At 36.5% G+C, this 16,404-nt stretch overlaps 1 protein-coding gene across 2 annotated transcripts in view; it reads left to right on the top strand.

Annotated features, from left to right (window-relative positions):
* The window catches only part of CEMIP (cell migration inducing hyaluronidase 1), a 263,138-nt gene that overhangs the window by 213,270 nt on the left and 33,464 nt on the right, over positions 1-16,404 (top strand). For both annotated transcript variants that reach the window (XM_007479273.3, XM_056806007.1), the window contains exons 15-20: positions 2,322-2,391; positions 3,175-3,303; positions 6,064-6,149; positions 9,338-9,469; positions 15,121-15,156; positions 16,025-16,180. In XM_007479273.3, the coding sequence (XP_007479335.1) occupies positions 2,322-2,391; positions 3,175-3,303; positions 6,064-6,149; positions 9,338-9,469; positions 15,121-15,156; positions 16,025-16,180 (609 nt within the window). The remainder of the gene's footprint in view (positions 1-2,321; positions 2,392-3,174; positions 3,304-6,063; positions 6,150-9,337; positions 9,470-15,120; positions 15,157-16,024; positions 16,181-16,404) is intronic.

Below are 16,404 nucleotides of genomic sequence, written 5' to 3'. Positions count from 1 at the left end.
CCACAGAAAAATATAGAACGAATGGGATAATGCTAAAATTTATCATAGGAGTTTCTTCAAGAAAACATGAAATCATTCTTGTAAGTGACCTTGATTCTTAATTAGTCACTTCCTTCACAGGATTTCTGATAGACTGGAAAAATTTAGTTGTTTCTCATTGAAATTACAGACCTTTGGATCATGATATTTAGAGACAGAAGGGACCTTAAGAGCTTTTCTAGTCCAACCCTCTCTTATTATAGATATAAAGTCATTAAGGTCAAGAAATGTGAAGCAATTTGCTCCAGCTCATAAAGAAAATAGGTGCTCTAACAAAGACTCAAATCTTTGCCATCTCCTGACTTCAAAGCTATTTCTCTTTCCATTATTTGCTTTATACTCTGGTTTAATAAAAAGCAGTGTGATGCCAGGAGTAAAAGGACCCCTAAATGATAGGGTTGGCTGAGCTTATCCTTCCATGACTTTAGTTTTCCACCTCAAACTTTACTTTCTCTATAATGGAAATGGGAGTAGTAGTCTAAATTATAAGTAATGTCCCCTTCTCTTGCAAAAAAAATTAGAATGAAGCCCTTTAGGATGTGGTCAATCATATTATAAATTAGGGAAATGGGATTATTCCATCCTTGATAGCTCTTGACTCAGACCCTTGAGCTAGGTCATCAGGCCAGAGATCTTTTCTTAAGAAGATAGAGGGGAGGGGCAGTGAGGAGGCTCAGGGGATAGTGAGCCAATCCTGGAGACAGGAGGTTCTGGGTTCAAATGTGACCTTATATACTTCCTAGCTGTGACCTGGGGCAAGTTATTTAACTCTAATTGCCTAGCCTTTACTGCTCTTCTGCTTTGGAACTTATTTTTAATATCAATTCTAAGACAGAAGATAAGGGTTCTAAAAAAAGAATATAGAGGTGACAGATAAGCAAAAAGAAAATGATAAGATCTAATAGGCAATAGTGGATTTTATACTGAGAGCCATGAGGATTTATTCATGGGGGAATATTAACAGTTTTGCAGTGTAAGCAAAAGAAAGAAAATAATTCCACAATCAATATGTAACAAAATTCTTATTTGAGTTGGGGGAATTAATGGTCATATTTCAGAGTTACAAAGGTATTTTTCTTTCTTTTTTTTTTTAAAGCCATGTATCATCTCTGGACCTCATTTTCCTCATCTGTAAAATAAGGACTGGGCTAAGATAATCTTAAAGATTACTTTCAGCTTTAAAATTCATTCTCAATAAAAATAAAACAAGACTGACTTCCATCCAGCACCACCCTCCACCATTGTTTTTCAACAATCAAGATAAAAATTACTTTTATTTCCATACTAACCATAACTAGCCTCAAAGTACACCCTCTCTAAGACTCTTTGCTAGTAAGAAAAATTCTTTGTATTTAATTGCTTTAGTTTAGCTATTTGACCTATTAGTTGAGCCAAAAAATCCAGCTTTTTCTTGCTTTTATTCTCTTAAAAATATTTAAGTGGATTTTTGAAACTAATGAAATATTAAAATTGTAAATACTTTGGCATAGTAATACTTCTGAAATAAGACTTAATATAAAAGTCATCCTGAATCTTTTATTTGCATCAGTAGCCTTGTAAGGCTCATGCTAAGCCCCAGCTCTCTAGAGGGTTTAAGCCTCTTAGAACTTCATAGACTCAAAAAGCATAATATACCCATAACTACTTGATTATGACTTTTTATAGAGAAAGTGTTAATTTGCCCCATCAATCCCATTTCATCCTGCCTGATTGTACATCTTCTCTGTCCAAGAAGAAGGTTTTTTTTTTTCTGTTTTACTAGAATCTTTCTCCATTCCATGCAGTTTTCTATTAGCTGGGAAAAGATCATTACCTCCCACATATTCTCAAGTGGGAATAGGCAGAAGGCTATTTATGACCCCAGACCTTTAGAAAATAGTGTCTTTGCAATCAGAAGAGAATTCTCTAACTTACTGAGGGCTAACACTTTCCTCTGTTCCTGTGGATGCCTATTATTCAACAGAATTATTTCATTTTGTTTTGTTTTATAGATTTTACTAGTCTCCAAATCAGTCACTTAAGCATTCAGGAACCTCCCACAAATGGCTTCTTTCTTCAAGAGTCTAGTACCTTTTTCCTTCTAAATAGTTTAAATTCTTAAATAAAAATGTATTTGAATGGAAATAAACAGTTTTCAAACATAAATGTGAAGCCTTTTCACATGCAGATATTTCCCTAAGAGGCTCTTCAAACAAATTATATAGTCCAATAGAAAGGTTCAATGATGTTCTTGGGCATGTCATTACATTATGCAAATTCAGTCTCTTTTTTCATGTTTGCAGTGCTGTGTCCACTTTCTGGATGGCAAATCCCAATAATAATCTTGTGAATTGTGCAGCAGCAGGTTCTGAGGTAAGTATAAAAGCTTCTTGGGAAGAAATAGAAAAGGAGGATTAGGGATGGCTAGAGCTGATCACTTCTTTGGATATGCGAACGTCTCAGAAGATTGAAATTTAGCTAGCTCTTTTCTCACTCCCTGCTATAAATCCACTCATCATTTGTCCTCAGGAAGATTTTGTATTGAAGCAGTTCAAGCAATAGATAAACCTCAGAACTTATAAAAATTAGAATAATGCCCTTAGAAATGGTAAGCCTATGATGTTTTAAAGACAAACCTACAGTAGTATGATGTGGATTTCACCCCACTGTGCTACATTTAGACAGAAGTAAAAGCACTTATAGACCACCAGAAGCTAGAAATAACTAAGTTTTGCATCTAATTAATGAGAGTAACTAGGTAAAATCAGAAACTACTGATGCCATTCTCCCAGTGGTTTCCTCATTGGCTTCTAGGGACCATATCCACACTCCTAATGCATAAGAAAGATAGCCTTCCCAGCTGTGTTTGAAGACATATACCATGCTGCTTGCCCTGGGTACAAAAATTACTAGCTATGGCTCTGTTTAAATTAATTGACTTGGCAACTCTGAAAATTATGTCTTCTTCAATATGCTCTTCAGAAAGAAAATTGAAAATGTGTTTGTGAAGAGAAGCTATGGGAATGTGTGAGCAATGTAAATACATTGTACTTTGTTCAACATTCTTTACTATACTTTGCCTGATAAGATTTAATCGACCTGGAAATGAACAGTTATATGGATTTTGCCTTCTATTTCTCCTCCCTCCTCCAACAGGAAACTGGATTTTGGTTCATTTTTCACCACGTACCTACAGGACCTTCAGAAGGAATGTATTCCCCAGGCTACTCAGAGCACATTCCACTAGGAAAATTCTATAACAACCGGGCTCATTCCAACTATAGGGTAAGTTTTCATGAAGTAGAAAGTGCTGTCCCAGCTAAAATCAACCATATTGACTTGTTTTTCTTGGCTTACTTAAAAAGGTATGCTAGTCATTTCTTTCTGCCATAGACAGTGACAGAATTTGCATTTCCAGAATTTGTATATGGAAATAAGGCAAACTTGTTGGAGATGTCCCAATTTACCACCATTTTCCTCCTAGATTTTTTAAACTATTCCCAAATAAAACAGATAAAAAACTATGGACTTAAAACTGCTGAGCCCAGGCTCAGAATTTGGATAGAAACCAAATGAAGGAAAAGATGCTTGGCTTTTCTTTTTGCTGGCACGAGACTCAACTCTCTTTCTCTGAAAGAGTAATGTCTTGAGATCTGTTTCTTGATTCATTTGATGGGGGTGCATAGTGTAAGCAAGCCTTAGAAATAAGCACTCATCCACATCCCTCATCCCTAAAGAGAGTGAGCTGAAACAAAATTGGATACTTCTATGCCTCCTCTTCTTGTCTATTTTGGCTTCCTAGAACTATAAATGTACCTGTGGAGCCTAAACACCTGGATGAAAACCAAAATAGTTGGCCAAATATTTTTCAATATAATAACAAATGATAATGCTTAAAAACTTGTTTCATATGAATGTTTTGTATTATTTATAGAAGCAGGATTTGTTGGAGAAATTCTGTGGGAGGCGTTCTGCAAAAAGATATAGTTATAGATACTAAAAATTGTGTTCCCTTATCCTAGTGTCTCATTCTTCTTTCCAGGAAGGGAAGAATGAGATTCTAGAAATATGGGAAAGGTCAAATACATATTTTGACTAGATGATATTTTGTATCTAATGATGTTGAAAATACTGTTTAAAGTTGCTATAAGTTTAATTTTTTCAATATAAATATATTCATCCATTCATGTTGCAAGAGTTTATTAAGTAACTATTGTGTGTAAGGCATGGTATAGAATACAAAGATGCTTAAGACATGGTTCATGCCTTCAAGAAGATTATAATCTCAGAAGAAATAAAATGATACAACACATAAACAAAGCAATTAAGTCTTATATTAGTGATATATGCAAGGTACTATAGGGTTTCAGAAAAGGGAGAAATTTCTTCTGGCTAGAAAGATTAATGAAAACTTCATAGAATGAATCAGTGATTTCCATTTCAATCAAGTTATAAGATCAGTCAAGTGGACTTGATGTAGTCTGGATATCATAGGTTTAAAAAGGGATGAGGAGGGGTTTTCCTAGTAATGATGGTTCTTGCCGAGAAAGGATTTAAAATAAAGAAGGGGGGGGGGCACTTCCCAGGTCAAACAATTGCATCTAGGCCAGTATATATAGGAAGGGAGCAAAAGGAGAGCAAGAGGTCAGCATACTCAAGTAGTGGTAGATTTCTTGAGAAAGAGTGAAAAAATAAAGCCAAAGAAGATTCCAAAATTTCATAGCTGAGTAATAGGGAGTCAAGAAGGGTGATACTCTGGAAATAAATGAGTCAGAAGGAAGAACTGATTTAGGGAGGAAGATTATTACTTTAGAACAATCTAGTTTTAGACATGTTGAATTTGAGATGCTAGTAGACATCCAAAAATCATCACAGATCACAACTATAGTTAATCTTCTATCTATACAAAGATGATAGCTGAAGGCCTGAAAATGAAGATATTTAAGGGAAAGAGTATAAAGAGAGAAATAAATAAAGGCAGCTGGGAATGATCCTTAATAAATATCTCTGACTAGCAGTTTGGAGATGATGGAAAAGCTGGTGAAGAAAACAATGAGTATTTTTAAATAGAGGGAAAGAACCAAGTATATCAGTTTTATAGAAATCAAGAAAAAACATTTTCAAGAACAATGGGGTTGCATTAAGTGCCAAATGTGCCAGAGAAGGTTTAAAGAAGAAGGTTTGAGGAGAGGCTATCAGATCTGGTTGTTAGAAGATCATTAGTAACCTTCAAGAGAATGATTCTAGTAGAGTGATATTGGCAGAAGACCAATTGCAAGGGAGAATGAGTAGTGCAACAATAGATGTAACAAGTGTAGATCATGTGACTTTAAAATTTGAGCTACAAAACAAAGACAGAAACTGGCATTTTTTTCTTACTTTCTCATTTGGGGATAGGATGAGGATATGCTAGAAAGGGAACAAAAATCTGAAGATAAAATAAAATTTAATTGAAAATAAGGAAATTCCAATTAAATCTCTATAAACTAGGTACCTAGTATCATAGATTAATCAAACTGGAAGTGAATTTAAGAATTACCTAGTCTATTATCTTCATTTTTAAAAAGCCCTTACATTCCATTTTAAAATTAATATTGTGTATTGGTTCCAAAACAGAAGAGCAGTAAGGGCTAGGCAATTGAGATTAAGTGATTTGCCCAGGGGCAAATAGCTAGGAAGTGTCTGAGGTCAAATTTGAACCTAGGACCTTCCATCTCTAGGCCTGGCTCTCAATCCACTGAGCCACCCAGCTGCCTTTATTCACTTTATTTTACACATGAGGAAACCAAGCCCTAGAGATCCATGGCTAGTTTACATCAGAGTCTGAATGAGAAGTTAATCCTGTGTTCTTTATCCTTTACCATATTGCAATAATCATAATTCCTAGACATTTTCATGTCCTACATCTTTCTTGGGGATCTATGATTAAATGGTTGAGTGGGGCAGTAAAACTTTCTAAAAGAGGAATTTCATGGGGCATTTGTTGTGAATAATTGTTATATACCAAAGCTTATATAACAAGTCCTAAATTTCTTTCCTTCCTAGGCTGGCATGATCATTGACAATGGAGTCAAAACCACAGAAGCATCTGCCAAGGACAAGAGGCCTTTCCTTTCTATCATTTCTGCCAGGTAATTAACTGCCCAGTTTATGTCTCTGGAACCCTGGAAGACCAGATCGAACATGGTGGGTTTTGCTTGATTCAGACATCTTCTCATAGAGATATTTCCATGTCAAATCCAAGGGTAGTTTTTTGGAGAAAGAAGCTACATATCATTTGCCTAATTTCAAGTCTTTTAGGGGTCAAGGAAAACAGAATCATCAAGTACTTCTCTAAATCAATCAGGCATATTCTCCATTTCCATTTAAGTTAGCCAAGATGGCAGGTTTGAGGCTGGGGTAAATCTTTGGGGCAGACAAACCTCCTGGGAAGGAAAGGGCTATCAATGACTAAATCTCTTGCCAAGTACTCTTAGTTTTGTTTGATGTGTCCATTAAAAGCTGGGCAAGGCCAATAATGCTGATGCCAAAAGCACTGAAAAAGATGAAGCCATTTAATGCAGTACTGTAGATAGTTTTTCTGAAATAAGAGGAATAGTCAAGGAACTCTGAGATAGTCCTATGGATTGTTGGGGGAGAAGGACTCTTTTCTAATCAAAGGATCATACTCCTACTCCTTTATTTTTAAATGAAGGAAGTGAGGGAGACTCAACAAATTAGGTAGTGCAGTGGATAGAACTTGGGGCTTGAGTTCACATACTGTCTCAGATACCTGGTAGCTGTGTGGCCTTGAGTAAGCCACTTAATTTCATATACCTCTGTTTCCTCAGCTATAAAGTGGTAATAATAATAGCACCTATCTCTCAGGATTGTTGTGAGGATCAAATGAGATATTTTTTTAATTTTAATTTTTATATTTTTAATTTTAATTTTTTAAACTCTTACCTTCTGTATTAGAATCCATTCTAAGTAACAGTTCCAAAACAGAAGAGCAGAATGGGTTGGGCAATTGGGGTTAAGTGACTTGCCCACGTCACACAGCTAGGAAGTATCTGAGACCAGAGTGGAACTCAAGATCTCTCATCTCTAGACTTGGATTTCTTTCTACTGAGCCACCTCCCTGGCCCCCAAAATAATATTTTAAAAACACATTAAAAAGGAAAGAAAGAAAGGGAGAGAGGGGGGAGGGAGGAAGGAAGGATAGGAAAGAGGGAGAAGAAGAAAAAGAAATATAGAAAAAGAAAAAAGGGAGAGAGGGAGGGAGGGAGGATGAGAAAGAAAGAGGTAGGAGGAAGGAAAGAGAAAGAAAGAAAGAAAGAAAGAAAGAAAGAAAGAAAGAAAGAAAGAAAGAAAGAAAGAAAGAAAGAAAGAAAGAAAGAAGAAAGAAAGAAAGAAAGAAAGAAAGAAAGAAAGAAAGAAAGAAAAAAGAAAGAAAGAAAGAAAGAAAGAAAGAAAGAAAGAAAGAAAGAAAGAAAGAAAGAAAAAAGAAAGAAAGAAAAAAGAAAGAAAGAAAAAAGAAAGGAAGGAAGGAAGAAAGAAAGAAAGAAAGAAAGAAAGAAAGAAAGAAAGAAAGAAAGAAAGAAAGAAAGAAAGAAAGAAAGAAAGAAAGAAAGAAAGAAAGAAAGAAAAAAGAAAGAAAGAAAAAAGAAAGGAAGGAAGGAAGAAAGAAAGAAAGAAAGAAAGAAAGAAAGAAAGAAAGAAAGAAAGAAAGAAAGAAAGAAAGAAAGAAAAAAGAAAGAAAGAAAAAAGAAAGGAAGGAAGGAAGGAAGAAAGAAAGAAAGAAAGAAAGAAAGAAAGAAAGAAAGAAAGAAAGAAAGAAAGAAAGAAAGAAAGAAAGAAAGAAAGAAAGAAAGAAAGAAAGAAAGAAAGAAAGAAAGAAAGAAAGAAAAAAGAAAGAAAGGAAGGAAGGAAGGAAGGAAGGAAGGAAGGAAGGAAGGAAGGAAGGAAGGAAGGAAGGAAGGAAGGAAGGAAGGAAGGAAGGAAGGAAGGAAGGAAGGAAGGAAGGAAGGAAGGAAGGAAGGAAGGAAGATAGTTTAAATAGTCATTAACCAAGGTCACACCCTTAATTAGAGGTATAACTAGGACATGAATCTAGATCTTTTAGCTCTAAGTTCAGGAAAATTTCCCCTCTACCCTTCTTCTTGATTTTCTAGAAATATGACTTTACATCTCCATGCCACTCAGGTATGACCTGGAATGAACTTCCTAGTCTCCATATTGCTCTTCAACCAGAGCCATCTCCAGCAATAGGAATGAATGAGAACCAGATGTCTGTAGTTTGTCCTCAAGCTGTTGCTGATAAGCATCAGCTGTAGAATTTTTTATATTTCTATTTTTTTTAGGGCTTCCCTTCACAGGGGCATTTTGTTGTGATTTCTTTAAAGACTTCTTTTTCATGACTCATCATAAGAACTTGTGATCTAATCTTCTGACAGGGGCCAGCATAAAATAATACATGAGCATTTTTTGCCATTGTGTATCTGTATGTATACCTATATACATATATGGACAGGCATAGAGGTGTATTATATGCACACACTTGTGTCTGCAGTGTGTAATTTACATGTGTGTGTGCTTGTACAGATGGTAAAATGAATTGTCTCCAGTATATTTATTATGGACACAAAGGTGTCCAGATGAATTTTTGTTGTTCATTTGTTTTAGTTGTGTCTGATTTTTCATGACCTCGTTTGGAATTTCCTTGGCCAAGATTCTAGAATGGTTTGCTATTTCCTCCTCCAGCTTATTTTACATATGAGGAAACTGAGACAAACAGGGTTAAGTGACAGGACCAGAGTCACACAGCCAGTAAGTATCTGAGGCCAGATTTGAACTCATGAAGATGAATCTTCCTAACTTTGGGCCAGGATTTTATCCACCATGCCACCTAGTATATATATATATATATATATATATATATATATATATATACACACACACACACACAAATGCATGCATATGCTCTCAGCATACTTATAGACATGTACAGGATGGTATAATGGTATAGTCTCTAGAGCCAGGGAACCAGGGTACCAGGGTTCATACCTCACCTCTGATACTTTATACTAGTGTTATTTCAGACAAGTCACTAAACTTCCCTAAGTCTCAGTTTCCTCATATGTAAAATAAAGTAGATGGACTAGATTCCCTCTGGGTACTCTAGCTCTAGCTCTAGGTCTATGATGCTAATCGTTTATCTTTGAGAGTACTTCGAACAGAAGGGACCCCCCAAGATATTCGAACAAGTAAGCCTGTTCTGGAATCCCAAAGGACAAACTCCATCCTGCCAAAAATAGTTCTCTCTGTTCTTGTGCTACAGATACAGCCCACACAAGGATGCTGACCCTCTGAAGCCCAGGGAACCTGCCATCATTAAGCACTTTATTGCTTACAAAAACCAGGACCATGGAGCATGGCTCCGAGGAGGAGATGTGTGGATGGACCACTGCCAGTGAGTTTTGCTTTTTATTTTTTTCTCCCTTACACTTAGACTAAGGCTAGAGCCTTAGGGTTGGAAGAGACTTCAGAACTCATCTAGGTCAGTTTTTCCTGATTCATGACTTAGAGTGGGGATTTATATACTTTTAATTTTCAGGTGAAAAGGAGAATTACAGAGAGAATAAATAGAAGATTACCATTTTTTGTGTATTCCATTTCTGGTAAAACTTGAGAATAGAAGCAGGAAATTACTGGGACTGAAAAGGAACCAATATAAACAATAAGCCTTTTTGTAATATCCTCCAAAAGACTTAGAAAATACCTTTTCCTGATTCTGGAACCTAGTACTTTTCAGTGAGGCTCAGTGTCATCCTATGGTTATATAAATGGAAATACCAAGCGAATTCTAACAATAATTATGTTAATTCATGAAAGAACTTAATTTAAAAAGAGGGAATACTTTAAGAGAGAAAGAGTATAAAACAATGAAATGAGGGCTACTTGTATAAAAAGTAACTTGGCTTATTTTTTAATTTGTTTATTGCCAGTGACACATAATAACAATTTTCCACATAAGTTTTCTGAACTTATAGATCCAAATTGTCTCCCTCCCTTCTTCCCTCTCCCCTCCCAGAGCTGGTAAGCAATTCAATCTGGGTTATACATGTATTATCATGCAAATTGACCTATTTTTTTAAAAGAAATTTAAAATATGCCAATCATCTTCATGTCTTAGCTGTAGGATGAGAAAAAAAGGTGTGAGTGGGAAAGAAATGGGGGAAATAAAAAGGAAATACTACTGAACCAAAGCCCAGTGGCAAGACACATACCCACAAAGTCAGAGACAAAAATGGAAAAAGAAAAATAGAGACAGATATAAACAGATTCAGGATAAGAGAGGAAAAGACAGAGAGACAAGGATGGAAAAGGAAAAACAGAGACAGAGATATAAACAGATTCAGAATAAGAGAGAAAAGGGCAGAGAGACAAAGAGAAGGAAAAACAGATGCCCAGGAACACACAACCAAGACCCAAAGAAACAGAGATGGTTATAGCAAGAAATGGACAGAGGCAGGAAAGTAGACACATCTTCATGATGCAATGGCACCACCTTGTGGGCATTTAGAGTACTGTTGCTTTTTTATAGCTAAAAGCTGAAATGAGAATGTGAATGAAGCTTGACAATTATTGAGCTCCCCTGATAAAGACCCTGTAGTTGGCCCTTGTGAAGCATAAGACATAGTCTTTGCCTTGGCGAAGCTTACGTTTTAGTTGAGAAGTTAGAAGTAGATGTAGATATGTGTAAAGGTGCAGTATCCTTAGTAATGCTCAGAAGCAAAATATCAACCAACAGATATTTTTAAAGCATCCACTATGCGCCAGGCCCTAGGCTAGGTACTAGGGATACAAAAAAAAAATCCCTATCAATCGATGAAATGATTGTTTTATTCAATATAAAATTTACTTATTATAAAAAGTTTTCTTAATTATAAAATAATTCTTTTTTATTTATCATCAAATAAAACAATTGCTTCTCAGAAAGTTAATGAGTGCCAAATCAGCAGTTGGGAAAGAACACTTCCATCTGGGAGATCTCTGAAGTCTTCCTCCCATATACCTCTACATATAGGACCTCTTCCAACAGACCAAGCTGACTCTAAAATGACTTTTTCTCCTCAAAATCTCGTTCCTCCATCTTTTCACTTCTCTTTGCTTCACTGTGTCCTCTGTCCCTTTTATCCTGATCTCCAAGCCTTATAAGACTTCTATTTCATGTTCCACCTTGACAGTCTTGACCCTATTGTCACTCATTTTAACAATCTTCTATCTCCTACCTTTGTTTCTTCATCCTTTTCAACATCTTATTCCTGAAAATCCCCTATAATGGGTCAACTGTACCATCTGTCTTTTTGGTAACTATTCCTGAATTTTTCCCTCCAAGGTCACCAGTGTACTTCATCAGTTTATATACTCCTTGACCTTTCCAAAGCATTTAATTCTGTTGACCTCCATCTTTCTTGATATTCCCTCCTTCTTCAGTTTTTATGACATTATTCTCTACGTATGTTACCTGTCTGATGTACCTCTTTTATTTTCTCTTTTTTAAAAAGAGCTAATAATAATAGCTACTATTTATATAACAACCCTGTATGGTAGGTGCTATTATCATCCCCATTTTACAAATGAGAAAGCTAAAGCTTAGAGAAGTTGTAACTTGCCCAATATCACAAAGCAAGTAAATGTCTGAGGCAGGATTCATACTCAGATTTTCTGGACTCCAAGTCCAACATTCTATTTACTAGTCCACCTAATGCAAGCATCCTCCAGGATTCTTTCTCTACCCTCTTTATACTCTCTCTTGGCAATTTTATCTACCCCTATATCATCAGTTATCATCTCTATGCAGACAATTCCCAAATCTGTAAGTTTAACCATATTTCTCTCCTTAGCTTTTATATTTTCAATTGTCTCCTGCATATCTCCACTTGAGTGGCCTGGTGATACCTCAAATGCTTCAAATCCAAAAATGGAACTAAAATCTTTCTCCCTAAAACACATCCCTCCTCTCAGTTTTTGTTTCTATTGATGTCATTTCAGTCACCCAAGTTTAAAACGCCCAACTCATCTTTTAATCTTTCTTCCACTTATATTCGTTTCTTCCTCTTTTCTCAGTCACCCCCTCACATTCGAGAAACTCATTTTCTCTCACTTAGACTCCTGATCTCCTAAGTGATTCCAACATTGCCTCCAGATTCTCTTCTTTCCAAGTCACTCTTCACACAGCTACCAAGTTAATTTTCCTAATGCACAGGTCTATTTACGGAGTTATTTGTACAATTATTTCATTGTCTTGCCCAAAAAACTCAGCGTCACACAATTATAAACTCAAAGAATAAAAACTAGTGAATACAAGTTTTGATTTAATTCATTTGGAAGTCAGGAAAAAAAGGTACTATAGTCCACTTGTAGACTTCCATTTTGTATTTTTATTCATTGTACTTCTTAATGAAAAATATTCATTGTACTTCTTAAATCACCTGTTTAGTGTGTCTTGGATGACTTGAAATTTGACTAGATTATCCTGAACCAAAGTTTTGAGGCTGGCAAAAGGAGCCTGAATTGTCACTAACAAGATCTAGGCTTCTGAATTCATATTTCTAATATTTTATCAACATAATCATAGCTTATATATGAAACACTTTAAAGTTTGCAGAAAGAGAGCAGCTTATTTTAGGCTTCCTACAATCATATTCTCACATGGCAATGGTTGGTCTCCATGTTAAAGATATTATCTCATGGTTACAGATGAACAAACTGAGACTGAGAGATTAAGGGATTTTTCCATAGTTACATCAGCAAGATGGCACAAAGGACAGAGTGGGACTGACATCAAAAAGACTTGAGTTCGAATTTGACCTTAGTTATGCTACTATGAACAAGTGATTTGCCTTCTGCTTGCCTGTTTTCTCAACTATAAAATGAGGATAATACTAGCACCTGCCTTCCAATGTTTTTGTGAGGACCAAATGAGATCATGTTTGTAAAGTGTTTAGCACAGTGCCTAGCAATTAGTAGGTATTCTATAAATGCTAGCTAGTTGTATTAGTGTCAAAGGCAAGATTTGAACCTCAGTCCTGTTGGTGACAAATCTAGCACGCTGCTATCTAGTCTATATTTCCTTTAGCTGGAAAAGACCCCAGAGGCCATTGAATCCAACATTATACTGAATGAAGGAATTCCTTATCCAGCATCCGTAGCAGGTGACTGATACCTATGAGCATTTTAAGTTGACAAACATATCTTGAGCCTAATCTGTACAATGCCCATAGTTAGGTAAAACAGAGGCCATGAAGATGAGCAAGTCATGATCTCTGGATTTTGTAATCAAGCAGCGTTAAGAGAAGAAGGATACAGATTTCTTTTCAATAGACTTATGACTTCACCAGTGTTGGGAGCTCCCAATAGAGGAGATCTCTCTACTGATTCAAATCTGCATTAATTTATGGTTTGAAGTCTTTGAGGGTTGCTTGGGGCACAGAAAAATTAAGTGGTCACAGGGTCACACAGCCAAGTATATCAGAGGTGGGTCTTGAATCCCAGATCACCCTGACTCTGAGACTAGCTCTCTATCTCAATAAATACAAATAAATAGAATTAAAGGCAGGCTAGGATTAAAAGGGCTCTGGGAGAAGTACTTATTAATTTTTAATACTTATTATTAATTATAATAATAATAATACTTATTAGCAGCTTAAAGGACAGAATGCTTCCCCCTGAGTTAAATCTGAGAGAGCTTCATGGAAGAGGTGGTTTTGTGATGAGCTCTGAAGAATTGTTTACAAGTAGAGAGATAAATGGAGAGATGCTATATAAGGTTAGGGTATTAAGGTAAGATTTAGAGTTGGAGGGAAACTTAGAATCATTCCCTTGTGCCTAAAACCCAAGCCCTGATTGTCATGCAAATTTAGCCTCAATGTCTTTTAGAGTTTGACATATCTTTGATATCAGAGGCTGCATGAATAGAGACCCAGACTCAGAATCAGTTAGACCAGTATTTGAGTTCTAACTCCAACCTCTCAGCTATTCAGGCAACTCTCTGAGTTTCAGAATAGTTGCTGATCTGCATTGGCAGAAGGAATTTCTTCACTGGGAGTTCCTCATACAGATGAAATAACTCACAGATCAGGGCCAAGAAAAGAAAAAGCTCAACCTTTGCCCTTTTGGCACTCCTTTTTAGGACTTTTGAAGAAGGTGAACATTTTATTTTCTCAAGCAGACACTGATTCAGTATCTGTTGAAGAGAATTTGAAACACAGACTGCGGTTACCAGATGGAGGTGCCTTTGTAGCCACCTTGTCATGCCATTAGTCCTCCAACATGTTATCTCAGTGAGATTGCCAGGGGACTTGGAGTCAGTGTGATTTCCATTCTGAATACTGCAGAGCCACCTGATGGCAGGTCCATCCATCTAGTGCCAGGTCCTGGGATCTGGCCTCACTTCTTGGATGGATGTTGCAATGATTCAAGATGGAGCATGAAGAGACAAGAAGACCTCAATGTGTTGCCTATGTCTTTTGCAAATACACACAAATACACACTCAAGTACAAGGTGGGGTGAGGTTATATAGTGAGGATGGAGACAAGCTAGAGAGAGAAGCCAAAGAATCACTTGGGGAAGCATGAGGACTAGACCCACATTTTACATTAATGTCATGTCTCCTTTGGCACTTATAATACATAAATAAATGTTGCTTTGAATTTAGTCTTAGGTCATCAAATTTGTGATAATGAAGTAAGTCTAGAACTCTTTTACTTTAACCCAACTGCCAAACTTCTTTTTCCTTATGCAGAGATCTGGTCACAGCCCTCAGAACCATCCAGTGGTTTCTTATTGCCCTCCAAGTAAAATGAAAACTCTATGACCTTCCCCGTTCAGATATCCTACCTTCCTCAGGCTCATCTCACACTACTCCTTTTTACATAGCCTTTGAGCAAAGTACTTTGTAATCCCTGGATCCACATTTAATAACAATAACAACACCAATAGCAATATTTGTACAGCACTTCAGCTTTACAAAGCATTTCATAAATGTTATCTTGTTGCATAGAAACACGAGTTATTATCTGGAAGAGCAATACTTTACCAACTATTTTTGTTTTCAGGTTTGCTGACAATGGGATTGGTCTGACTCTAGCCAGGTAAGATTAATTCTTGTATTTGGGCTTCCTGATTTGAGCTTCATTGTGAGCTAGCTAACTTGTCGCCTGTTGCCAAAGTTGGAGATAGGGAAGACAATGGGACAGAAATACATTTATTAAACACTTACTAGGAGCCAAAGCTTACTTAGCCAATGCTAAGAATGGGATACAATTAGAAAATTGAGACCTTCCTCTCAAGGAGCTCATGTTACTAGGAGTCAAGTGTTATGCTAAGCATTGGATACAATTAGAAAAATTGAGACCTTCCTCTCAAGGAGCTCATGTTTTAAATGAGGGAGGCAACACATAACGGGGAGGTTTGACTATTTCCATTCATGGTTGATGGGTTGGCCAGGAAAATAGAAAGGTAGACAACAAGGCCCAAAGGATCTTGGGCTGTAATGGTAGAGCAAATGGTCTATTACCTAGTGAGTTCAAGGACTATACTGAGACCCTGGGCATCTCTAAATAGGAATATGGGTTTTCAGCATCCAGCCATGGGAGTCATGTGCTACTCCTGGTGGTAACTGGACAATAGTACAATGAGTGTTAGATATGGAAGAGGAAAATCTTTGGATCCCTTCAGGTATTGCTGTTCTATTTTCTTATCTCTCATTGGCATACTAGGGAAGGGAAAGGAGGAGGTTCCCAGCTATGGTCATGAAGATAATATGGTGCATACTGTTAGGAACAGGTGATCTGTTTGCTAGTTTTTCTTTATATTTTAAAATCTTTGTTCTAGACAGGGGGAAATTGTGGTGGGGGATTCAGAAAATTAAGTTTATTTAAGGACAAAAAAACAATTAAAATAAGATTTTTTTTAAAAATTGAGATTCAACTTTGAAATTTCAAATCCTCTTTCTTTCAGTGGTGGAACGTTCCCTTATGATGATGGTTCAAAGCAGGAAATAAAGAATAGTCTGTTTGTTGGAGAGAGTGGCAATGTGGGAACAGAGATGATGGATAATAGGATTTGGGGACCTGGAGGATTGGATCACAGTGGAAGAACACTTCCAATTGGCCAGTAAGCTTCATGGGTGTTATAGCATCCTTTTTATCCTTTTGACTTGTGCAATCGTTCGCCTTTGTTTGAGTAGAATGGGATACAACTCAAGGGGTAAAAATGATACTTATTTTAATGTAAATCAATGATTCTTTAATAAGACTTAGATTCACCATCTCAGTAACAATGCTCCCACACAATGGCAGTGCTTCAGACCAACATGAGCTGGGCAAATTAGCAAATTA

Source organism: Monodelphis domestica, chromosome 1, assembly GCF_027887165.1.
Source record: "Monodelphis domestica isolate mMonDom1 chromosome 1, mMonDom1.pri, whole genome shotgun sequence".
Taxonomy (NCBI): Eukaryota; Metazoa; Chordata; class Mammalia; order Didelphimorphia; family Didelphidae; genus Monodelphis; species Monodelphis domestica.
This window is presented reverse-complemented; position numbering and strand designations above follow the sequence as displayed.